Consider the following 27,790-nt stretch of genomic DNA (forward strand, 5'->3'; position numbering starts at 1 on the left):
TCAGATCCGTTTGCCTGCCCGGAGACAATGTAAACACGTGTTATCAAAGATAATCGGGGAACCACTTTTACAGAGAATTACACAAAGTGTTACGGTAATCTTGATGTAATCGGTAACGAGTGATTTCTTGTGCAAAAAAATGTGCGAAAAATATAAAGTAAGATCTCGTCGTATGAGACTCCGTTAGGGAGAAAGTTTACTTCAATTCAGATTACTAAAACTTTTTACTAGGTTGATGTTGTCTTCAAGAAATTTTAACCTGATTTTATTAATCCTTGTACACTGTTTAATAAATTGTTGCTTTATACTATTCTCTGAATAGTATAATTTTTGTCTAAGATAAAATCGAATTCAGGTAATGTACTTATGTATTCCTTAATTGTTATACATGTAAACTTCTGATGTGAAATTAATTTATAAGTTTTTTTTTCATTGCTCGTAGTTTGATGATTGTAGTAAGTAGAAATAGTATGTAATGACCAGACACGTTAACCGAGATCCATTCGAGAACACGAAATTATCCGACGAATGGTCAATTTTCTCAAAAACTGACCCTATATGAACAAATTCGAATCTATATTTTCCATTTTACTATTTCCAACGATTTATCGAATTTTACAACGATTATATCAGAATAACCTACGTAATGTAAAGTCTAATGAACATCGAAAACGAATGGAATTTTGTTTGTCTACTCTATTGTCCTTTGAATATTTGAAAGTTGTTAAGTAGTATTATTAGGATACTCTTCGTAATGTTTAAGAAACATTTTTGTTTCTCTAATCGGTTGTTCTTGTAATATTCGAGAGTTTCAAGTAGGATCAACAGATTTATGGCAAAGTCTTGAACGGTGACTTTGAAGAGAGATCAGACAATATACGTTTACTGTCTTACGCGATCGAGTTACACCGTTACGAAATCACTTCCTTCTGGACTTCAAAACGTACTGCCGTCGTGATAGTAGTTCGATCGTAGAACTACGATCGTTGAATCAGCTTTCGAAGCAATTCCACCGGTTTTACTCGTAGAACGGATAACATTTCGCTCGGAAATAACTTAAAAGCGATTCGTGAACAAAGGTACATTATAAGCGAGAGAACATTCGTGGCTCCAAAAAAAAAAAAACATTCCCCAGAGCATAAAATTGGGAGCATCGTTTTGAACATTTTCATAGAACCCACTGTTGTTTTACCTTTTCTGAACTCTGCACACGCTTTTGTGCTCGCGTGGCAGCGTCAAAAGCAGCATTTCTTGTTTTTCAGGAACGCAAGCTCGCGGAGAAAATTAAATCGTTTTACACTTTAATTCTCCGCTTTGTGTTCGTGTTCTTGGATGATGGACAACAGGCGGGTACATTCTCGTTAAATCACGTTTTACCTTAAACTCAGGGTGGCATGAAAGAATGCGTAATGGTTAAACAATTTTTCTTTCCGCGTAACGACACCGAACACCAGAAAAAAAAAACCGTAAAGTTCACCAATGAATCGTACATTACACGAGATCATTGAAATATACACCGAACGTTATTTATTAACTTAACACACCAGGTAATTTTTTTAGGAATAGAGAAAGTATTTTATATTAAGGAAAATTCCGAATACTTGTGCTTAACGTATACTTAATTGAGGCGGGATTCGAAACAATGAGAACCGATCAACATTCGTGTACAAGTTACCCTTTTTATGTTTATCGTAACCGATATAGGCTCATGCACATCTAACAGTGTAACAACCATCGAACTGAGCACTCAGAGGTCACGGTTTCTTGGCAGCCACCTCGTAAGCGTGCAGAAGCTCGGCGTGAGTCGTGGTGGGTTAGGTACAATTATACGACTACGGTCTGGCTCGGCGTGGCAATTCGAGAGAACAACGGTGGGGGGGGGGGGGAAAAAAAACGACGCGTTTAAGGAAACTTTTGCAGAGCGACCTTGTCACCCCCCAACGACCGACGTAAATAACACACCCTAGCTGAGGATCAGATTAGAAAATATTAAAAAAAAAAAAAAAAAGAGAACAGCGAAATATTAATCTAGTATCATTTTCAAATTTTATATTAGGTTGTTCCACGTGAAATGATCGTTTTGATGCCGGCACTCGATGAACACTGTACGAAATTTTATTAGATGTAAGATTAAATGGTCTCTATATGGCATTTTTCATTACAAGAGTTACATTCATTACTAAATAATGTTTAGTTAACACTAACCGTGCCGAGACTTAAACGTCGTAAAGAGTATTTAAAACCGGTCATTTGACGGTCGGTACGATCAGTGTTAATTGAATTAACATTCATTAAAAATTTACCTCAGTACCAGAGCAACAGACATAATTTTCATTTCCACTGAAAATTCTACCAATTTGCCTATTCAGAAACACAAACATCCCCACTGAAGAGATTAACCCTCTACCCCACCTCGGTACCGAATTCGTATCCTTCAATATTCTTTTCAATACGGTTCCACTAACAGTACTCCCGCGTCGTCGCGTCGAGGCAGACCGTGATCGCGAGTGATTATAAACATATACATAATACATAAGTATACGTTCACAGCAGACATATATAAACACATATTATCATTAGATTCGACGTGAACGTGCTGCGATTTCGGACAGAGACGGACAGACACACATGCCCATGCTACTAACTCCTTTTTGATTTCGCCGCGCCGTTTGCAGCGGTTCGAAGGGGGATGGACGATCGGCCGTGGCTTCCGCTCGTCCTCGACGAGAGGGTCGAATCTCGTACCCTAATCACATCAATCAATCGGGGGTATCGTGGCCACAGGCTCCGCTCCCATGGTGCCCGTACAGAGTCTGTGCGTGTTGCGTGCGTGTTTGCGTGTGTGTACGCCCGTTTGTGTCACGTTCTGTTTGTGTTCACCCGCGAAATACTCGTGGGCGCAGATCTCTGTACCTTTCGTGTAATGTGGATCACGCTCGTGTGTGTATCGGTTCGGTGTCGTGGTTGTCGTTCGTTCCATTGACGAACGTGAAACGTGAGTGTGTGTGTATGCCGTTCGTTCTATAAAGGAACGAAAAACGTACGTGTGTGCCGTTTCCCGTTTGCGATACCGAGGCCTCGAACTCGCTTCGAGCCCCTTACGCGTCGGGCAAACTAACGGAGGGTGTTTCTAAAGGAGCGTCCTCTTTCTAAATCGATACTCTACGGGGGAGAGAAAACGTACTCTAGAACTCGCTACGGGTGTACGGGACGGAGGATGTACACGGCGAGACGAAAGTCGTGGTACGAAACGGAAGTGGAGGAATTTTTTTGCGTTCGATCGCAGGGTTTGACACGTTGATCGAGTGATTTGTTAGTGACCGTCCGTGGGGGTCATCGATGAGCAAATATGTAAATATTTAACGCTAGTACTATCGAAGATGAACGTGTTTATATTTCTGTCGGGTTGGTGAACGGGACAGCTTGTTGGGAATACGAAAATCTGATAAATTAACGAATTTGGTCACTTATAGACGGTGTTGGTAAAAGAATATGGGACAGTTTCAGAGGGCGGATTCTAGATGGGAAAATGAAATGAAAATCAAGAACGACGAAATTACGTTCAAGGCTTCGTTTCAGAGATATTAATTTTTGAAAATACGCTTGTAACATGTCTAACACTGCGGGCTATTTTACTTGAGAGATTATTTGATTACCGACCGCGAAGTCAATTTTCAAATTGAATTTATCTAATCGTATTCAGTGTTAAATGTCGTTTGTCGATTTTTTCGAAATAGCTTTCTTCGGGAATGAAGCTTAAACAATTAAGAACACCGTTATCGTATTCCCATTTGGAATATTAGTTTCTTCCAGTTTGTACCACAACTTTGTCACGCGTTTTCAAAAATATAACAACAAATTTTTTTATCGGATAGTGGTCGTAACGATGGAAGGAAAATTCGGTTTAACTATTATGGCCACGTTTGGAAATGGGTTCCGAATCAGACCTATTTAGATTCATTATTGGCCGATGTTTCCAGATGTCAACAAAAGCAGCATGGAATATTACATTAATGTTGCCCCGGAGTAGCAGCTGGTTGCCCCAATCAAATTTACAATTAGCCAACAGATCAATTGATGAGAAACAAACAGGGTAAACATGTACATATACACGAATGTTCGCCCCGAGGCTGCGATGAAACGGGCTATCATGGTGTTGAAACTTTAGAATAATATTAGACGTGGTTCAAAACTTGTAAATTTGGATTAATAGCAGACAGCAATAATAATCGTGGGACAGTTACAACGTCCATGATTTAGGTTAGATTTCAACTCAAATAAATAATGGTACACCAACACAACAGAGAAGTTTTTATCAACAATTAATATCTGTGAATATGCTGAGATATTTTACTATCCAAACAGTTTTAGTAAAAAGGTATTTGCAAACTAATGTTTCTTTAATAGAGATTGTAAGATCCTTTCGCCATCTTCAGGTTTTAAATTGTGATTTTAATGGGACAATCAGCTGAAAGTACTAACTTTGCAACTCGGAGTTACTGTTATTTTCCTTCCCCTTTTTCCAAGACCACGATCTAACTTCAAACTTAGTTGGTAGATTTTTAGGTTCATCCTCGCCGCGAAAGTATCGGGGGAGAAAGTATAGTAAAACTATAGTTAGAGTTCTAAAGATCAGATGAAAGTCTAAGCGGAAGAAAGTAGATAGTTTCTATTCTCTATCGGAGAAAAAGAGACACTAAAGTCTGTGTTACCGAATGGAATATACAATGAGTTACTGATTGTGTTCAGTCTTGGATGAACAGTTTCCAATTCGTCCACCTGTTCTTTCGGTTTTGTTTTTCTTTCCAGGGAAAAATGTCGCGGTCAGTTTTATTCTCGAAGTAGAATTTGAGCGAAAAGTAGAGAGGCGAACAGATCAGACACAAAGTTCGGTAAAGTATAAATAATAATCGTTCTAAGAAAGTCTTTTAATGTAATTCACGTACGACCATTTTCGAATATTACAAAATACTACTAATTAATGATTATTGAAATATTCAGTGAGGTGCAGATATATTGACTGTCGGGTAACGATTTTACGCGATGTTTCGTGTACTCTGCCATTTTGATTTCCAGCTTCGTCGCGTGTTCTCGTATTTACATGTTACCGAGTGGTCCAAAGACAAACTCAGTAACTTGGCCGAACAAACAGAATTCAATTTATGCGATTCCAGGGACAACGATGGAATCGTTTCACATAGACATGTTTTTCCGTTATTCCAATATCTGACAAATGTTGGCAAATGATGCTTCAATCATAAGTGTCTCACAAGGTTTCAGTTTATCCTCTTCTTTAGACATTTAGATAATATTTTCTCATAAAACAGTTTCAGTGTTTGGAACAAAAGTCTCAAAAATAGTAATCTTTAACCATTCGATTGTCATTGAACAACATTGAACAACATTGGCACAACGTCCAAAACGAAATGTTCATATAATTTCACGTGACAGGAGATTAAAGTAGAGATGCAGTTATACACGCGATCCTTTTACAGCGATTTTCATTTAAACTAATTGTTTAGGGTCAAAGTACTCATCGTTAAACGGATCAAGTCAATTCTCCCTCTATTATAATATTTAAATTAAATTATTATAAATATTCATTATAACTGTTAAATGTATTTCAGTCGACACTTTAATAATGAAAGACCCTTTGTTTGTCACTTTCTCCCAGATCGAGGTGTGTTTTTTGGCCCTTACAAGCCAGCTGGGATTCGCATTTGGTTGTCGCCAGGTCGAAGCGATTTTAATTTGCGCCCACTGAGTCAGGAGATTTGATTACTGGGGCGGAAGCGGAAGTAACGCCGACTGTTACCGTGCCACCCTCTCACCCAGATATCCCCCACTCTCTTCCATCTGGATCCATCCTTCATCGGCTATCCTAGTTTCCCTCGATGCCCGGGCCTATTCGGAAATTTCCGTCCACTTCGGCCGGCGTGCAAAGAAGTTGTTGCTCTGTAAATTCGGGAGCAGCTGGTGCTCGTTCAAATGGATACCTCTCGACGAGCCTCCGCCGTGTCCACCCGTTACCGAAAGCTATTCCTTCCAATTTTAAACCGAACGCCGGGTAAGTTATCATTATTTCGCATTCACGAAAATTGTTCCTGTGAATTCGAAGCAAAAGCAGTGAATTTTTTCTTTCCAATATGGATAGAATCAACATTTTTAAGCTCTCTAATATTATGGGTAAAGGTAAACAATTTCGCTGTAAAAAATATTCGGTAATTTTAAATTTCAGCAATTTTAGTCGTAAATTTCGCAAGGTACACTTCACTAGGTGGTTCAAGGGGAATGAAAATTTTCGTTGTTTGGATTAAAGAGAGCGCCGCGGAAAAAGAATTACAGTGTTTTGTTGACGAAGAACTTTTTTTCTTCATTTTCTCTTCTCTGTTTATCACTTCTGAGGCTTTAAATTTGAAACGCCTCGATATTCGTATCATTTTCTTATTACACTCGTCTGTCTTCGAAGCTTCTTTGGAATATATTGCAATATTCAATACTCCTAATGGTGTTACGTCAATACGTTTATCCTTCGTCTCTCGTTCGCCACGATTTCACATCGCTTTCACGCGTATCGAGGCTCCCATCGACGGGCCAAGGGGGCCCCGTGTCACGGGGCTGGTTTATCCATCAACGTGCACGAAACGGCGGGCCGGAATGAGAAAAAAAAAACTGTTGACCCGCTTCGCGACGAGGTAGCAATTACTCTAATGATCGTCCTCCTCCTCGCAGCAAGGCCCCAGCTACCTTCTTCTCCGTCGTCGGCCCTCATCCTCAGAAACGCTTTAATTGTCGTAATCGTTCTGTGGCCAAGGTGACTACCAAAATTCCCTTCCCCATGGAAACAGCCGTTTCCAATAAATCGCTTCCCTCGTTTCACGCCTCTACCATCCCTCCACTTTTGTTCCGAACCAATAGCTTGGTCGATTCGAATTTTTATTATTTCCCTCTAGAGCCTCCTTTCTAGATCCACCGCACGCGAGACCCCCATTTCTCTTCTTCGTCGTCGTCGTCGTCGTCTTTCCTTCGGTATTAATTGACTCGTTTCAATTTGTCCCGACGACTCGTGGAGAACGGTCGTGGGAACAAGGAACGACTGGATGGAAAGAAGATCGGACCGAGTCACAATTTAACTCGTTGATTAAGCCGCCCAGCGCAGACCGTGTCTTCGACTTAATTGCCAATCCCGTTTGTCCATGCTGTGAGCATAGTCGGAATGGAGAGACGTTTTTATTTACCGTCGTAACGCGAATTATTACGCTCCCGTTCTTTCTATTCTGTGGTCTTGGTCGCGAGAGGAGGAATTTGTATATTCTTCGCGGTCGTGTCCAATTGAACGTTGGTACAATCGAGTTAGCAATACGTGGTAATAAAATAATGTGTACAGAAGTTTGTTTGATGTGTACACAGTCTTGTTGGTTGTTGGACGTTTGTAGAGGGTTTGTAAGAAAAATGTCCGACACTTTCACAGGGTGGATTCTACGTGGCGAACAGGGACTTAGAACAATGAGATAAAAATCAAGAATGTTAATTGTTGAAAATACGAACGCAGTAGGTGTAAATACGTCTGGAAGAAAACACCGTGTATATTGTATTTTTGGTCGATTTTTGTTTTGCTTTGTTTATTTATTTTTAGATTTTTTTATTCAACTGTTTACGTATAGTATGCAGTAGAGTGTACCCCAAGTTGTCACGGGTTTGGATAGATACTTTATACTCACTTTCATTTCCAACAAAACGTCTTTTTTATGTTTGAATATTTTCATCTGTTCCATTACTTATCTTCCAAAAAGTAAATCCCAAATAACTTCGATCCTGTGAATTCAGCACATATATACTGATAATACTCCGTCTTGTATCCATTAATATTATTCCACAAATATATTTATATCAAATATTGTACGGTAGTGAAAGGTTCCGAAAGTAAATTCCTCTGTACAAAATATCCAGTCGTTCCCTGGTTAATTCGTTTCACCATCCGAATACGAATAAAGATCGGAAGTCACCGTTAATCACAGTTTCCCCCCCCGGTTTTTTTAATCCGAACGAATCACGAAGGTCAGGGCGGTTTAATCAAGCAAACTGTTCGGGAAAAGGTTCACCGTTTAACGACCGAGTCCCATAAAAACGAACAGATCGCATCAGCCCGGCTCGTCCTTTTTTGTTCTTCTGGAAACGAGCAATTAACGTCGGTCAAGAAAAATCTTCCTCCAAGGATTTCTTCTGGCGCTTACCTCGCCGAGATCTTTTACCGTATTTTTTCGATCTTTCTTCGTCACCGCGGACTCTATATGTCGATCGTCGATAAGAAGCCAGCGAGAATTTTTCTTTCACTTTAAGCCGTCGCAGTTCGAAGGATCACCGGTTCCGTAATTCAAGTTTCAGCCGTCTTATTGCTCGTTCATCTTTCCTGGCAATCCATTCGCTTTTTTTACCCCCGTTTCGTTACTTTTTATTCAAGTTTCCTTTGGGTCTTCCTTTGCTGTATACGCTCGGAATACCGAACACACCGGAAGCGCGCAGGAACTTAGAACAATGAGAAGTCGTCTATTCCGAAACGCTCCTTTTCCGGTCGTCTTTTTTTATTTGTTTTCTTCCGACTTGGCCTACTTACTTATCTTCGTTTCGCTGCTTCATCTTCAGCTACCCAGCGACCACCCTGTCCGCCACTTCCGCTTTCAGCCGGCTCGAAACCCGTCCCGAGGAAACCAGCTCCTTTTTCTTCCCCAGCCCGATGCGAAAAGTTCTCGTGCGAGTTCATCTGCTTAATTCGCGACGTTCTTTGCTCGGTCCGGTTTTCAGCTTACCCTTTTTTTTCCTCCCCCTAGCTGCTGCTACTTTCCGTGACCCCAATGGCCACATCTCTCGAAAGTTTCCTCTCTGGCGAAACCGAGCATTTATATCTGTTCACTTTGTCGATATTCACCCTGCTGTCTGTTGTCCACAAAACGATTCATTTCCTGGCCATTATCGTTCTTTCCATTTTAAATCTTCGAAACTATACAGGGTCGACCACGAAACGTGATCAGCTTAAATTATTCTACCGTTGGCTGATTGGTCGTTAAAATTTTGTAGTATGCTTAACCATCAGTGCAGACGTCATAAATAGAACTATGCAGTCGTAATGAAGGGAAATGATATTTTCTTAATGTTTCTTTGGTTTAGAAGAAGAAAAATTATTTTTTATGATGCTTGCCGGATTCGTTTCAGGCGTAAAAAAATTATAAAATTATCTATAAAAACCTGACGCTGACCTTGAAATGTCTGGAAAAAATGAGTCCACAAACAATTTGGTTCAATTATCTTAAAATTCAAAAATGTTTTCCTGTATAGTAACTATATACAGTTTTTTTTTTATCACCCTGTATAATAACTTTGGAAATGCTCTTAAAACAATTTCTCGCCTCGAACGACCGGTTTCTCGATTTAAATCAAAGCGGAAATAGCAGCAAAAGTTACTCCATTCTAAGGTAACTGACATCAGTTAACCGGAGAATATTTGTTTAAAGCATTTTTCCTTTTGAATTTTACGCTTTTCTCCTCGCTCGAGTACGCGATTACCCCGTTTCCTCTTTTGCCGTGACCGTACAAGACGGCTGGAAGTTACATGCTGGCAGTGTTTTTAGAAGTGAAAAATTATGGTAAACCGTGTAAGTAAATACCAGGCCGAGTCCCGAGGATCAAAGAGCTTTCGTAGATTTGACCTTGCGAAGAAAATTCTGCGTGCACGTTGGATCGTTCTGTCGGCGCTTTTTTCTTCCCGTTCTTACGATTGAAACGGTAGGAGCTTATCGTACCTCGTATTCCCATCGTCAAAAGGTAAATCTCGCCGTGGAATACTGTGCCGTGTTTGTTTTCCCTGTTTCCATTCCGTTCTTTATTCTTTTCTTTTTTCTTTTTCTATTCATACCGAGTCCTGCGCTGCAACCAGCGCATCGACGCCCGTTTTCTACCCTTCTTTTTCATCATTCCACGATCGCGTCGTCGAATTTGCTGCGAAACAAGAACGAAGTTTCCATATTAGGTTATTCCGTACATCTTCGAACGTACGTACGGTCTAACGTCGACGGGAAATCAAATTAACCACAGCGAGGATTCCGGTGGGCGGATACGTGTTAAGTTTTATTCCTTCCCGCCTTTTTTTCGTTCCGTACACGTTTCCTTTCCACGGAGGAACGTCGAGGCCGAATCCACTTACGGTATGGAACGTACTTTTTCCTTAAATCTAATTCTCCTCTTATACACCGTTTTCTTCATAGAAACCTCTATTATTCCATTGACACAATTTTTACGTTAGAAATCCTAATATCAAAAACTCTTCATGCTACACTCGAAATTTCTCTGTTTCATAAAATAATTCACTTTAAATAACATGGGACAAATGTTAGAAAAATGAGGAAATGTATAATTTAATGAACGTTTAAGTCTTTCTTTTTATTACAAGATCCACCAAAAAGACTTTAAATTCAGTAACCATTTAAGTATTTATATTCCTTTGGTAAATTCTTCAGAAAAATGTACCTACGAGGGATGTATCCGAAATTCTGAGAATTGTGTTATACATTGTTTATTTTCTTAATTTTCGTTCACATTACATCCTAACTGTTCAATATAATTTCCGTTTCACTGTATGCACTTGTCCCAACGCGAAACTAGATTCTCTAGGCTCCCTGAAAAAACTTCTTAGGAGTCTCTCTTCATTAAGTCATTTAAATCCTGAAATCGTCCACAACATGGACATTTTTACAATTTTGGCAACAGTTGATTCTTCCTGGATGTCTGAAAATGCCATTTTGCCTAAGGATCCGCAGTCTAATCATTACCCCTGCATTATTCACCCAGATCAAAATTCCAGAACTTTGGAAACATCCCTCGTGGATCTTAATCCCGATTCGAAAAGCAGTATTTCATTCGCAAAAATCGCGAATACTCAGAGTACGACGTACCGGATTTTTCCGATTTTACTATTTCCCGCGCGAATATGCTTTCCCGAACGGCGAGGCGTCGCACTAAAATCGAATTAGCGAATGTTCGTTCGACGACGGGAAAGCTGGTTCTCGTTCTGTCAGCCGGTCGATCGTTGGCGGGTGGCAATTCTTTCACTACGTCATGTAAAACAGCCAGGCGTTCCCTCCCCTTGACGTGCACATCCTTCGTCCGTAAATTCGTGCGCGCGTAGACGGCGCGGAACCACTCTCGCGGATTTTACGTTCCTGTTGCGTCGAGAATTCTCGCGAGAACGCCACGAAGGAAATCGAATTTTTCCGGAATTTCCAACCATTTCTGTTCTACCCCCAAGGCCCCGACATCGTTCGCCTGGCTCCCACGGGGCGGCTTACCGAATTTCGGAAAGTCTTTCCGGGATCCTTCTTCTTTGGGTCGTTTTGCTGCGGGGTACTTGCTTTATTTGCGCCACTCGGCTTCGATTCGTCTCGACGATGACGTTTTTCTGACCAAGAGAATTACGAGCGAGTATCATCTTTCAGACGAGATTCATCGAATTGCAGAGCAATTGGACATTTTCTGAACGGTAATAATTATTACGAATCGAACCAACTGACCAGAAGCGTTGGAAAAATGAGAAGGGCCCAAGCGGGATTCGAACTCATGACCCCCAGCGCCGAAAGCAGAGACTCTACTCACTGCTCCACGGAAGCCTCCTATTTTCCAAAGATGTTATTCGCTCCTTCGTTGGGTATGGAGTTCCCGATCCCACAGAAATATTTTAAGTTGTCTTGAACGCGTTAATCTTTTTAATAGGGTACTATTCAACATTGGGATACTAAACAACCATTTACTTCGAGCTGAGAACCTTTATCTTGACCGGTTTATGGAACTTTAATCGTAACTTACACAGGCCATTCTAGGTTCGTTGTGAATTCTGTATGGGAGTTAGAACATGCCCGTAACTCGAAGGGGTTGATTAACCGTTAATATTATTCTCCCCAGCAATTTGCTGCCTTCCCGCACATATAATTCCCGGAATAGGTCATATCTTCTCACGATTTTCATTACTAGACCGCGCAGTTTATCCTTATCCCACAAGCTGTTTCGCTAAATTTTAACGATTCCAAGTGGTACCAGTTTATTGATGGGGATTAGCGCTCGCTAATAACTTCCTCGTAGCGTATACTTTACTGCCATCTAAATCAGTCGAAATCATTCCTCGGATCGACCGAAAAACCAACACGTTTCTCGTGATTACCAGAAACCGCTAGACATTACACAGACGCAGTGGACAAACAGACCGTATCTCCGTGAATCCAGAAGGGAGGAACATTTCTCGATTAGAGATGGCGTCAACTGCTACTTGTGAATCACAAGTGACTCGATCACGTTCGTTCCCAATCACGGTGATTTTTCACAGTGATTCGTAATTTTTCGTAATCGTTTTGCTGATTGGTGGAAAACATAACAACAGTTCTTTGCATGCGTTATATAGCCTACATACCTTATATTAACATCAAAACAAAAATACGAGTTACGTCGTATAAAGTTAATATTGAGGAACAATGAAAAATAACGAATAAATTAATTATTATAAATTCTAATCTATATACTACATAACATATAGGTTGTATAATTATAACAAATCATTCTTTTATAATTTCAACCTTTTCTACTGATTTTTAACCATTTGCATTTAACCATTATCATAAAATCTACACATGTCTTATGGATCGAGTACAAACTAAATTAAACTATAACATATATATTAATTAAAGGTACAAGTTCTTCATTTCTTACTCAATCCTGTACTTATTAATAATTCGCAATAAAAGAGACTCAGATTGCAAAGGGTTAAAAACGCAAATGGTAATGTAATTTATTTTCAAATCATATTGTTATACCCAGGATAAAAAAATCACGACTGTGATCGTGATTGTGGGATCACTGTGATAAATCACTGTTAGTGATTCTGCACACCATCTCTAGTCTCGATCGATCTCTCACCTGCGTAGAAGAGACGGCCAATTAGCCTGCCGATTCGACGGAGATCGAGGGACGAAGGAAGGGCGGCAACGGCCGTCGAGGTAAGGTCTTGGCCCCTGTCGACACGGGGTGCGCACAGGTGAACACCGGCCGCAAGGACCGCACGTGTGCGCTGCAGCCGTTGCTGCACTTCCCTGTACGTTGAACTATCGATCGTTTCGGTTGGGGGTGGGCGGCTCTTCCACGCGAGCCTCTCCCTTTCGCCTCCTCTCGTCCGATACGTTTCGTCGGTGTAGTTCAGACAACGTGGGGGGCCTTTTCTGAAACCCTTGAGCATTCGTTTGTGGCCCCCTGATCGTGCTCAATTGTGCTCAATCGAGGCTGGTCATCGATGTGTTCGCCCAATTCCCTCCCCGATTTTATACGCCGTGTTTCCACGGCTCTTCCACTGTTCCCGACTTCCGGTTCAATGGTACCGCGTGTGATTACAGCTGAAGAAGCTCTGTAGACGCCTCATTGTCGAAAAAGAGTTCGTTTCGGCAGGAAACATTCGTGGTGAATGGGGTATTCATCTTCGATGGTTCAACATTCTGATCTTGTGAACTATAATGACTCATACTGTCTTCTGATGTGACAATTAGGTGTCAAAGTTTTTATTTTTATGCAGGGTTTACCACGTACCACCACGATTTTGAAAAAGTGTTTTAAACTAAAGTTGGTCAGTTTTAAATCAGCCACAAAATGTTCAGAAAATTTTATTTGGATAACAATGCAAGGTGACCTTCATTTTTTTAAATCACATTATATATTTCTGACTTCATAGTATTGTAGATCCTTCGGTTGAACGCTTAGAGGTGCTAACAGTATAGCTCTGAACGGAAATTTCGGAACGTTTGTAGTCGGCAATAACAGCGAAATGGTTAGCGAAATGGTTAATGATAAGAGTGTATCTTGGTTTCGAATTGTACAAACAATTCCTTCCTGTTAGTTTCTCCTTTGCACGGTCTGTTTCAGCGTCGAGGAGATCATCTCCTGATATTCTTTTTTCCACGGATTCAGGACTCACGTATCATAGAGGCTATCCATTTTCCAATAGACACGATCCAACCGATGTACGCGTTCGATTTTTAGACGAACCTCCTGTTCCTCGTGATTTCTCCTCCAAAGCGAAAAACAGATAATAATGTCGTTTTGCAGCGGATCAGTTACGGATGATCATGTGTCCCTGAAACAGAAGACCTCTGCAGTTTTTTAACGATCGTGTCGAACGTGAGCCATTATTCTTCCAAAGCGAAATTAGTTTCTCTGGTTTTTCTCGTGAGTAGTTTTTTTTTTTTATCGTATCGTAGTAATAATTCCATTCTTTTTATAATCCCTCAGTGAAGTTATTGAAAATTTATCTGTTTCCGCGTTTGAGAAATAATTTCCATGGACTTCGTGTCGTTCCATTTGCGAATTGTTTCTCTGCTGTGTCAAAATATCGTTGGACGATTTATTAATATTCCAATGGAAAATGACTTCCTAATTTTGTTCTACTGTATTTCGCTTCGTGGGAATTATTGTTGGTCGAAATGGAAGTTTTCCGTTTCGACGTTTCGGGCTTCGATAATATTCGAGCAATTGATTTTCGTTGTCGCCCGGGGCTCCGGGATATAATGCTATTTCTGACGTTTACCAATTAATAAACGCACCTTTTATGCATGGAAAACAGGAATCGAATCGCGGGGAATACAGATCCATGTATTTCTAACTGCGTTCATGGTAACTGCCATTCTTTTTTCGGTCGAGTGTTTTGCAATTGGAAAATGGATTTTATTTCGGCGAAACGTCATGTATTTTTCCATTCTCCATGAAACCATTCCACTTTTGTGTGTTGTACGTTGCTATTCTATTCCTTGCTTTCACTGAAAACGCAAAAACTGGCCTCTGGTGTCCAATGGAAATGGTTGTCGTTCGTTTTATCGACGTATTTCATATTTTCAAAGAGTAATCTTTCAATTATTTCAATCAATCGAATGACCTTCAGGCCAATGCAAATATATTTTCATAATTGCGTATTTTGTATTATGTTTCCTGTTTTGTATTAAATAACTACATAATGTTGTGTTTATTAAACTCGTTCGTGAATTGATTACAGTATTTCTGCTCGTCTACCGGTCGATAAATGGTACACATTCGCCAGTTGATTTTAACCCGATTTCCACCAGAAATATATTGTCTTTAGGATTAATCAACACGATAAAAAAGTAATTGTCCAGATAAAAATACAGACTCCTGTGATCTATGCACTTGTATTTTTCAATCATTACGTTCCGAAGGACGATTGAATGCGATATAAAAATAATCGCAAAAGACGTTTGATCGCAGGGAAATTAGGTCGTGATTAAGACAGGTAAACGTCTGATCGATCTCGGAAGTTTCCACTGTAGAACAGAGATTATAATTTTAATGCCTGTTCCAATGCAGAGTACACAAACTCAAGGGTTTAACGCAGTGCATTGCGTTCAATATGGTTTACCCATTCACTAGAAAAAGTTTTGCGTCTGATCTGGTCGTAATTCATGCGCAGAAAGACATGAAACCTTCCGAAACGTGAATTTGTGCCTTATTAACAGAAAAAGAACGTCGATCCTTGGCCGGCCGGGAAAATACAAGGACTTCCGGTTTGCGCGGAAGATTGGCGGTTGTCGTCAAAAGAGTTTCAGACTTCACTGAATAAACTACAAAAAAATCTAGTGTTCGATAAAATTTTTTACTCAATCGTGACTGTACCAAAAACTTATTTTAAAAAGTGACATAGTGTTACAACGAACGAAAGAAAATAGAATACTCATTACAGAAAAAGTGAAGTACGCGTTTTTCTTTAAACGCAAAAACCTTCTTTGTTACTTCAACAAAAATATTTAATCTATATGAAAACAATGTTAACATCATGTAACTACATTCAATTTTGTTTTTTTTTTTTTATCAACAATCTTAAATCATGAACAATTATACTCTACAAAGCACTGTTTTATAGTGTCAAAAAATATGACACAATATTTAAGAAAGAACTACAAGAACAAACTATTAAGTGTACCAGTAAGTAATCCACTATACTTTATAATTACCTGGCACTATATTTTCAATTAAAAACACGTTACCAATCATTCACTGTATAAAAATGGCATAAGGTCTCGGAAAGTAATTACAGAATACAAACAAAACAATGTAAATCCATGATTTCGATAGAAACAACTACTAACCTCACAGAAAAAAAAATAGATTATCAGGTACACTAAATATAATAATTTCGACAAACGTCAAAGTTCCGTCCACGCGAACGTTCCCCGTATTTCCCCTCGATCGTGTGGGGCCGACAGGATCGACACACCCGTACTCCCGTGTACCAAAAGCGTGTGTATACATGTGTAGGTCACATTTTACACGGCAGAGAGAACCGGCGGCGCCGTTCACGGGACGCCCCGGTCTCGGTGGTGGAGAAACTCTTAAGTCGCTAAGGTATCAGTATCGTGTCACCTGTGATGGCGATCTTGCAGGACCACTTGCTGGTACCCTCAAGGACGATCTGTTCGGCCTGCTCGAGGCTGTCTATGTGCGTGTCCGGGTCGACTGTAAACGTCGTGCTGAAAAGAAGACAATGTCCGCGTCACTCGGAACGTCCTTCGACAACCTCTCGCAACCGAACTCTCGACGTTCGTCGATCGTTCCACGATTCATATTTCATCGATATTTTGGCCTCTGTCGGTCACCAGGTGGCTCGTTGAGACTCCATTGTAGCCGTTGGACCTTGCAGAGGCCGCCGAAGGACGTGGCAGGACTGTCTCGAGGCGTGGTTTGCGTCGACAGACATTCTCAAACGCGAAACCAGCAGCAACGGCGATTCAGGCCACACTAGCGAGACAACGATGGCAGCTCGAAGGGGAACATACGATTGCCCCCCTCTAGGGGCAATCTCGGCTAAATGACTCGCGGCAAACGTGAAAGCAAAGCGTTCTTTTTTTTCCTTTTTCTCTTTCCATACTCCTGATCCATGGAGATCGCACGCTGTAGGCAGCCTCTCTTTCTCTGGCTAACGATCACGTGCTGTTCAGTAGGCTGTAGGTTTGCGCAAGCGGGATGAGCTTCCAGTTTGGTGAACGTGGATGCGCGTGGATCGTGGCTGAAGCTTTGGACTGGGTCACGGGTGAATCCGGTAGGACGGGTGGAATAAAAGCGACAGAAGAGAGAATAATAACGGCTGGTGGCTTTGGAGTGGAAGGGGGAATGTGGGACGACGAATGAATGAGATACCATGAAGAGTCGCGCGGCGTGGACAGGCTTGCTTGAACGACGTGAAAAATGGGCACGGTAAATAACAATAACGCCGAGGGATGAGACCACCGAGTCTTAACCCCTTGCCCTACGATTTTTTTACGACTGCAGACTCCAGGATTACATTGTTGTCGATAGTTTCCCAGAATCGAAAGGAATTCTGTATTTATCGTAACTGTATTTTTACTTTAAATGTTAAATATTAATGCCAGAAGCATTTCACTTCGACTCAAAGAAAAACGAATATTTGTCTTTGTTTTGCAAGGGGTTAAGAGAGGCGAATTCTCTCGATGGCATTTCTTGAGCGTTTAAATATTATCGAAACACGGATTTCTGACAGGCGTAGAATTCGTTAGGACACACAGGGTGATACGTAGAGGCCAGTGAATAATGAAAGCGTTTGTGACACATATTTGAGACGAAATCGTGGATATATCTACTGGCTCGCGTTTCGATTTGCGTTAGAATAACGGGGGAACCGACAGAGGAAATCCACGAGTGTATTGTCACAGCTGGAATTCCCTTTGAATTCAACACCGTCGAGCTCATTCGACAGAGATAATCCACGCGCGCTGTGTCCCGAAATGCACTCGCAGATCCGATCGATCGCGACGCAACGAACACCAGCTACGTAATCCTAACGCCACCTGTTAATCCTCGGGGACGATGGAATTAACGTGGCTTCGTTCGGAGCAGCTTGTTAGCCCGAAATAAGAAAACTTGTTGCGTCGTGGCTCATCGCCAACTTCGAGCTTAACCTCCGAGAAAGTTCACGGCAACCGGAGTTTTTCCACGGGCGCGACGGTTTAAGTCGATAGACTTATCAGAGGTTGAAGAGAATTTGTAGAAAATTGGACGAAATCGATGAGGAAAGTTCTTGGACAACGAAATTGTAGACCTTTTTTTCACTGTCGGACAGTAGAATTTCTATGAAAATGAAGATTAATGTAACGAGTCAGACTCAACAGCGCCGCCATTTTGATTCCTTACAGCGTAATGAATTGAATTATCTGACGCTGAAGAATCTTCAGAAAAGTGGATAAAATCGAGGAGGAAAGTTTTCTAATACGAATTCTAGTGTTTTCTTTTATTGTCCTACAGTAGAATTACGCTGAAGAATTTGCAGAAAAGTGGATAAAATCGAGGAGGAAAGTTTTCTAATAAAAATTCTACTGTTTTGTTTTATTGTCAGACAGTAGAATTTCTATGATAAAATGAAGATTAATGTAACGAGTTAGGCTAAGCAGCGCCGCCATTTTCATTCCTCACAGCGTAATGCAAGCGAGGAGAAATGGCGTCCGCCTTTTACAACAACTTTACCCACACAGAAATACAGAATGAATGAAGATAATCCGCTTCTTATGTTGCTCGTTCTTACCGAGTGTGGTTCACGAAACGTAACGAGGGAAACGGTCCAACGGTGGTTAATTGGAACGTACAAGGTCTGCTCGGAGAATTACAATTTCCAGCTGGTTTCTGGACAGGTTTAACTTCTTGAAAAGCTCGGAAGAAGAATTGCTGTGTCACCGGACCTCGAGTTCACATGGCAAAGAAACTTATGTGCTTCGCTTGAACGACTGGGAACTTCAAACGACCTAGCCTGCGGGACTGAACGAAGTAAGTCTACAATTTGTTCAATGCGGCAAAGGAAAGCTGCATCCAGTGTTTTTCCTTCAACGTACGGTTACACGTTTTCCATTTTTCATTTTCATTCCGAACCTTTTTAATCATCCTTTAAATCACTCTTGACATTGTATTGTGCGTTTTCATAAGTAAATCTTAACATGATTCAACGGATGACAGAAATTTTGTTTTCTATTTGTCATAAAGATTACTAAAAATTGAACGTTATTCTAGAGTGCACGTGATCAAGAGCAAAGAAGACGTCAGAGTGGGCGAAAGAAACGACAGATATTCGATATCGACAAATTTCGACAGTATTATGCCTAGCAGATCAGGTCGTATATTAGGTTGGTGGAGCAGATCAATTTCGATAAACGCTTTCACCGCACAGAGGACATTGGTCAGGCGTTAGCTTACGTAGCCGGACCGATAGAGTTGGCTTAGCTTTGACAGTGGCAACCGGTATGTGCCAGCGAGGGCCACAACAAGTTGCCGTGCGATCTTAATGGACTTTCGATTGAATTCCTCTGAAGTGGAGGGAGAGTCAATCGCGTGATGGCCAACCACACGACACATGATGCTTGTATAAATGTACTTGCTCGACGAAGAAGCACGTGCAAACGATTATTCGACCCGTGGAACGTCTCCTGGCCAACAATTCGTTTTCTGCAATGTCAATTCTTTGCACCAGTTGCTTACAGAAGGATTCGTCGAAAGTGAAAAATGCGATTGATTAATTGATACCTAAATCGAACTAAATTTAATATTTCAGAATAACATTTTACAACGAAATATAGATAGGAATATAATTTCATGGAACAAGCAAAGATATTCTTGTAAGTTTTGATCTGTGTTCTCAGCATCCTGTAAACAGAAAATATTCCAAAAGCTAGCACTTACGAATATTTAATAATTTTTGTATTTTACACTTAACGACTGGAAAGGCAGTTTGCTATTCATTAGCAATATTTATTTACCAATCAGAATAGGTGCAAAGAATTAATTTCAATCGACTTGGCACGACTATGGGAACACAACCGACCGTAGTTGTTTCTCGAAAATGTTGATGAACAGTACGAGATGAAACGTTACATTTGCTTCTAGCATTCTACACGGATGGATGATCGATCGATGAAGCTAATCGACTGATTCGTAGCGACGGGGATGATCGAACGACTCGGTTGATAATGCTGCGGATACTAGACACTCTAACAGAAAGTACACGTGTAAGAATACAAGTACACTTACCAGAGATTCACGGAAGTTGAACGGTGACTAACGACTTAAATGGCTCTTTTAGCCACGTAAATTACAACGATCTAGAGTAAACTGAAAATTCTGCGGTAATGTATGTGTTCAATTTTTTTTCCTTTAATCGTGATCTTGTTTGATCGATGAATGATGTCTTTTCTGTTCTTTTGTCCTGCTGATTTGTAATCAGATCTACAACGGTCTCTATCGGGATAATCGGAGAGATTGGAAGGTTCTACGGTATAGTTCTCTAAACAGCGTTGAAGAATGAAATATTACACGAGATTCTATCGGTGTACACCTCTGTATCGCTGAGTCATTAATTGCATTGTATTTCTCGTGGGCGTGGTATCGAACAATGTAACAAACGCGGACAGGATTTGTGTGTTTCCCATTGTTGGTAGCTGGGGCATGTATCGCGAGCATTTTACTCTGATTCCATTAAAGTTCTGTACACGAACCTTCTGTGTCTTAGATCCCTAATTACGATACGTATACTATCCTCCGTCGGTCACCGAACACTAATGTCAACAGATATAAAAGAAAAAGGAATTTTTACTGTGGTAAGACCAATTATTAATTCTTTACTTTCCGAAGGATATGGTGTAACAATAAGTAATTCCCTATTTATTTTAAATGAACTGATGACACAGTTTAAATTTGAAACACCTTACTACCTTTTTCAAGAATCAGGACAAATATCACTTAAACAGTATCAGCTTCTTAATTCCTCGAGTATATCCAATCTCTTTTCAAAATTAATCTCATACTTATAAATAATATTAAATAAAATGAAATAAATTAAAAAAAAATATTGAAATAAAATATACTATTTATAAGCATTCCAATTAAAACAGCATTGAACTTGACTGAATATAGTGGATTATTTATTGGTACACGTAATATGAACTGTATTCTACGTATTTGGCTTATACTGATGCAGCAGTCTTATTTAGAAATGAGCATAGTCTGCCAATGAATCATTCGAACGTTTTCTAATGATCTCGAGCACGATCTCATTATAACATTTTTCTACAAATGACTTCATAATTTCGAACATATCTTCTCATTCTCCTCTTGCATTTTGAATTAGTTTTAAGGGGTGGACAGTGATTTTCAAGGATTACGATACTAAATAGGTATACCTATTAATAATATTACTTTTTTTACTATTCGTAATATTACTTACTACTATTTTCTATTATATTCTATTCATAATATTACTTCCTAACTTTTCGAGATCACCCGAATGTTTGACATACGTCTAAAATCATAATCACGCGCACAAAAACAAAATAAAATAAAGTCTCCCTGTATTAAAAAAACCAAGTGCTCGGTGACTCACGGGCATCGTACATACATTCTGTCGGAAATAATCGATCCGTTGTTGCGCGAACAAAATGCAAGGGGATGGACTACGAAGGAGCTTCGAATCGAAGTCGACGAACCAAAGAACTACTGTTTCGATTCGTCCTCGCGTGTCGAACTGCTGGGAACGTAGATCGCGAAAGGGGATGGAACTTTGTAAACTCGATTTCATCGATCTGGTCGTCGAAACGTTTCGGGGCTCGACTGCCGTGAATTTGGCACGTGGAGCGAGGGCAAAAGACAACGAGGGATGTCTGGAATCTGTGAACGCCTGGAAATGTCCGATTAATGCCGCGTCGCTAATGGCCGCCTCGCGACATCGTCGGGGACGAACGTAAATTATGGGTGGAGGGACGGATGTGACGTACTGGACCGACATCGACGGAGTGTGTACCGTGTTCGGACGAAGGCGTTGAAGTAAATTGGACGGGACACTCGGGTTAGGTGTGCTTCCAAGGATGGACGTGTTGAGAATTATGCACCCGTTCGTCACATCGTACGTAAGACATTCTTCTTTCAGCGTGTAGAAAAATCTGTGGCACAGTATCTCCCCTTTATAAGCTCGATATCTTCAGTCACCTTATTGCTGAATGTTCGAAATGTATTTACGTATTTTCTACCTTTTGTTATTGGTTTAATTGCGTCGAGGATGGGGAATAGGCGAATACACTTTTGCATTTGAATGTTCGTTTTGGAAGTATTTTTCCTTTTGGACGAAAGTAAGTTCTGCGATTAAAGGTTGTCACCAGCGAGCTTGTAACGTAGAGATATTGTAACGTGTGTGTTGTTACCGTGTGTGTAGGGTATTTTTTTGGATGCTGTTGTTGGAATTCCGATTGCTTTGTTTCAGACCGCGGATCGCGTTGGTAGCACAATGGGGAAGGAAACGATACTTCGTGATCAAGTGAAATTGTAAATGTACAGTATACGCATGTATTGGGAGTCCAGTGACATTTATGATGAATTCGACGTTTAAAATAGGGTGGAACACAATCATGCTACCTTACACAGGTTTTACTGAACATTTTTTTCAAACACTGACTCTTCCTCTATATTGAACCAGTACATGTTAATGTTTCGTTCGATTGCTTATAAAAATGTTTGCAAAATCACGACAATATTGTTATAAAACATTTACAGGCTTGCAATAATCACGAGACAAAGATGAAATATGACATGTCTATACAAATATATTTACACTCTCCTTAAAAATGTTCAAATGATTTTATTCTGGGATTAGTTTCGTACGAATCCTACTTTTGGAAAACAACTGTACTACATTTTCAATTCACCTTATTGCGAAAACTTTTCTTCCCGATCGTTGACTACCGTGCCTCACAAGTCATCCAGCCTGAAGTCAGTTTTGTGTCCCACGTGTGTAACTCCTGTTCAAGAGTGAATTTTTGTTCACGAATAACGTACAATCTTTCTACGACTATTTTTCCGGCATAATAAGCCTGATTTGTATAACGTGACTAGAATTCGTCTCACGTGGACGCGTCCTATTCGCGTCGTTCCGTTCCCTTGTCTATACCACACAACACACAGCTGTGCTCACCTGTACGCTATCGTTTTTCACCGAAAAAAGAAAAATGTAAATAAGACGTAAGTTGCGATCACACGATTGGCGTAGCGAGACACACCGATGCGAACAGTGCAAATCTACATTACGTACGGCGTCCACGCAGGTGGCAAACATTTTCGGACCAGCGAGAACGGTGTCGTGGACAGTACTCTCCCTTGTTCGTGACCGTTTTCCCCCGTCGTGAACACAGAATTTCGTTCGTAGAGAGACAAAGAGCGAGACAAAAAAGACGACACAGAGAGACAAAGACACACAGAGAAGAGGGTAGAAAGACAGATAGAGGTTGAACGAGTAAACAGACGCACAGCGAGAAACAAAGAAGCAATATAAACGAAGAAAAAAAAATTGGAAAGAAAATGTAAATAATTCACTTTTTAGGGGAATACGGTCAGGTATCATTGCATGTGTGTGAAAGATAGGAAGAGAGAGAATTTCGTCCGCGAACCGTGACACCGTTCCAGAACACCACTGACTGCGCAGCTCTATGCACACATATGCGAGGAACGGGTGCATTCCGACAACGGGCACAGCCAAAATCGCTAGACAATATATAGAATATATATATAGATATCAGTGTGACAATCAAGTACAACACAGCAGCAGCCGGCAGAGCGTCAGACGTCGATGATGAAATAATAACGATAATCACAGTCAAGGAACAGTGTTAGAGCAGTATTCAACCTTTGCACTCTGGATTCGTCGACGTGACATTTGATTCCAGCAGCTCGAATATTAAGTAGGTAATTCGATTTGTAGCTTCTTGGACGTCATCGAAATATTTCATTATCATTAGTGTAAACGGAACTATTAAAAGAATACGTCTTCTAGAAATTTTGTTGTACGTACAAAAGTAGTCAGTATTGAGGATTAATTAATCCTTATATTTTCTAATCGCCATAATTTATTCAATGATCTAATATAGTAGTTTTAAACTATTGTGTTGTCCTAGGAAATATTGTGGCAGCTTTCCACTCGCTTTGTCTCCCGTTACTGATTTTTCTTCCATTCTGCAAACATAAAACTGCTAGACAAAGGACGACAGGAAACCACGAACTACTATGAAATGTATTCCGACGATTGAAATTCGAAACATATACGTGATATTTCCTGGAACATTTTGATTTAGAATATCTTTCATTTCGTTATCGAGTTGCTGGATTAGAATGTTTGATGTAGAGTGCAAAGGGATGAAACAATGAGAGGCAAGTATCCAAGTAGAGAACACGTGAAATGCGTATAATGTAAATGGATGGCGTGTGGAGGCAACGTAAAGGGATTTTCGGGCGTGTAGTTTCATAAACAGTAAATAATAGTAATACAAATAAGGCACATAGGTGGTACACATAATGTATCATATACACATAATGTATATATATATATATCTATATATATATGTATACATATATGTATATAGACAGATGTATAAAAATCGAGCGCTGCACGTTTCATCGTTTTTGTTGCACGGAGGGGGTGCAAAACCGGCCACGGCCGGTGGGCACAACGAGCTGGCCACAAACCTGTAATGGCGATCTTCGCGGACCACTTGCTGGTACCGTCCAGAACCGACTGCTTCACCGACGTCATGTGGCCCGTATATGGCTCCTCGTCGACCCCGAAGACTGACCTAAACTCCGACGAGACTTTCTTTCACATGAGCTGTGCCAACGGCCTGGATCTCGTCCTACCTGTTCCTCTAATTCGGCTAGAGCCATTTTCTCGGCCAGTGCCATTTCAAGCCCCGATATTCTATTTCATTTTTTCTCTTACAGAGAGTTGCGCCGTAACGTAACTTTTTTAAGGAATCTGTTGGTCTTTCGAGATCTATTTAACCGTTTCACTGATTTATCTGTACGGTTTTTGAGTCAGGACCGATTGTTCAATTTACAATGTGGATACTTTGATATTTGGATCTAGATATCTTTTGGATTTAAATATTCATGTCTTTAATATTAGATATCTAATATTTGGCATATTTAACTGTACTTTGTGAACCAAGATTTATCACAATGGTGACGATTTGTGTGTTCGATTAACACAGTGGCGACCGATAAAGCTTTGTGAAAATTGACTGTGTCACCGTGTGACGGTAAGGTTTAAAGATCATTATAAATATCCTCTGTAATAAAGCCAACGATACTCAAATTTAACTAGGAATACTGTTCCCTAAGAAATAATTAATAAAGACGGTCGTCGTACATATTTACTACGAAAACAAGATTTCTCGTTACGAATGCGTTAAAGTTCATATTATGTTTCCTCAGTAAGAACTAGTTGCCCGTGACAAAAGAAACCGAAGATTCTTGAAGTGAAAAATTTGTTCTTAATAACAATTCAAACTCCTTCTTCGTATTTCTATAGAAAATCTAGTTAACAAGCAAAGGTCACAAGAAACATTTTTCGCCCGAATATCGTCGTTTTCAACAAGCAGCGAAACGGTTAGCTCCGAAATATTCAATTTTCTTCAGCTCGACAAATTCTCAGCCGTCTCTCTAATCATCTGCGTGAACTGTTCCTTCAGACCTGTTTACATTCCTCGCGCAACTCTCTGTGCACGATATTTCCCTGTCAGGCTCTGCTCTCAACTTCTATCCGTCAAGTCGAAGATCCGCGACTGGGGCACGATAGTAAATAAAATGTACTAACACAATATCGATAATAATAAAATTCCGGCCTGGACTTGAAAAGGTATAACAGAATAAAGGGTTTAAAAACGCCCTTAGATCGATTTGGATCTATGATAGACTATTGGATAGTTTATCAAAGACAAAGTAACCTGCTACTAAGTTTGCAACCCTCTATTTCAACCACGAGTGTAATAACAGGGAAAATTCGGGTTGCCGGTTTTTCTTCTATTTTCCCTATTTAATGACACGCAAAAAGTCTTCAACTAGGATTTTCAATCAAAAAATCGCAAAAAATTCACAAATATATTTGCCACGGTAAGTACTATCTACCAGATTTTTTACATAATTTTTGCATTCCATTACATTGGGAAAATAAAGGAAAAACCGGTAATCTGATTTTTCCCTGTTACTACACTTTTGACTGAGATTGAGGATTGAACTTGGTACTTTTAGGATTTTAGGTTGTTTTTTTTTATACGCAAATCGGTCTAAGGGCATTTTTGACCCCCTTATCCTGCTGTACACATTGTCGAAAAAATGTGATACAAAATTTGTATACATATATTACTTTCGTCTATACTGTCCATAAGATTGTCAGTGATTCCTTCCTAAATGACTATAAAAACACTGTATCTCGTATGAATATTCCAAAAAAAGTTATACCATCGAATAACATCACGTTCAAACGTTTAATGGTACTGACCACGTTCGTGTATAAATAACATCTGAAATCAACAGTCGCGACGTTATAAAATGGCGGACAAACGGCCAGCAATCTATCCGTCTAGACACGTACGTCGGAAAATTACGGCTGATAAATAACTCTGTTTATCGAAAATCCGATATCTCGGTGTGGTCCTGCATAAATCAAGGCCGACGTTCGGCAACCGCCGATCGAGGTTCATCGAGGAAATATTTTCGGAGCGTTGTGGACAGACGCCCCTTGTAATTAACGCGGCGGCGGTCATCGATCAGCTCGCTAACGAGGGCGTTGATTGTACGCTGGCATCGCACCAAAAATTCCCTGTCGTCGTATCTTCGACCTGCGAACTCGTTCCCGTACACCAACGGATCGTACACGATTTTTCCCTCCCCCCGATTTTCACCCAGAGAAGACGAGACCCGGCCTTGCGAAAGCAACGAGGTTTTCGGTTCGTTTCACCCGGTTCCTCGTATCTTTTCCCCTGGTTCGCCAGTCGCCATTGCTTCGTCCACTTTGTTCGTTGGCTTCGCTCAAAGAGATACTCTGTTCCCATTACATTATTGTCTCCCGTCTATGTGCACCTCCATTGTACACAGTTGCTTCGACACTGCTTTGCACGCGGAATTTTGGAAAATTTCGAAATTTTCCAACGTTTTTGTAACGACACCACTTTGACACGGGAATAATGGACAGGTGGTTTATTTTATTCTTTTTTATTTTACTCGCGTATGGACGTAACTTTGTTGGACACAAAGGCAAGAGGAGAAGTTTGTTGTATCGTTTTGCACAAAATTTTCCGCATTGTGATGCGTTGTTGGGCTAGAAACTGTTCGACGTTGGGTCGAATCTGTTGGGATTGTGAAATATAGTGGGTCTGTTGCGTAGGAGTAGCGACAGAGACAAGAAGTTTTGTCTAGATGATTCACATAAGTATTGTCTGTTGACACTTCATTTATCTCATATGTACACTATTGTCAATATTTGTGCGTCTTAGAATTTGAAAGAAATTACTTAAACTATTTTTTCTTGTAGGTGGAACATTTTCTCTTTGAATCCGCAGATTTATACTTCTTTTTTAGTGAAGTAGAAAATGTATCTATACAGGATGTTTCCGAAGTTGTAGTACAATCGAAAAGGACGTGATTCCTCGCGTAAAAGTAAGTCGAAAATATATAGAATACAATTTTTTCGTGTGATGTTTTGTTTCGAAAATAACGGAAATTGAAATGGTGCGTCTGTCTATTACATTCTCTTTCTACTTATCTCTAGCACGAGTATACACGTATGTTTTAGGTCGAACGTGCCACTTTTGTACACGGTTTGGAAGTTTAAACGGAAGGTAGCAGCGTCGAAACGGAGTCGAGTGAGAAGTGGAAGTGGAAGTAAACG

General features: G+C 40.3%; 1 protein-coding gene across 1 annotated transcript in view; it reads right to left on the reverse strand.

Annotated features, from left to right (window-relative positions):
* Positions 1–27,790, reverse strand: part of LOC107188289 — a 106,739-nt gene that overhangs the window by 13,117 nt on the left and 65,832 nt on the right. Inside the window, 1 exon segment of the mRNA XM_015576558.1 lies at positions 24,592–24,698. Coding sequence (XP_015432044.1) covers positions 24,592–24,698 — 107 coding nt within the window.

Source organism: Dufourea novaeangliae, unplaced genomic scaffold (assembly GCF_001272555.1).
Source record: "Dufourea novaeangliae isolate 0120121106 unplaced genomic scaffold, ASM127255v1 scaffold118, whole genome shotgun sequence".
NCBI lineage: Eukaryota > Metazoa > Arthropoda > Insecta > Hymenoptera > Halictidae > Dufourea > Dufourea novaeangliae.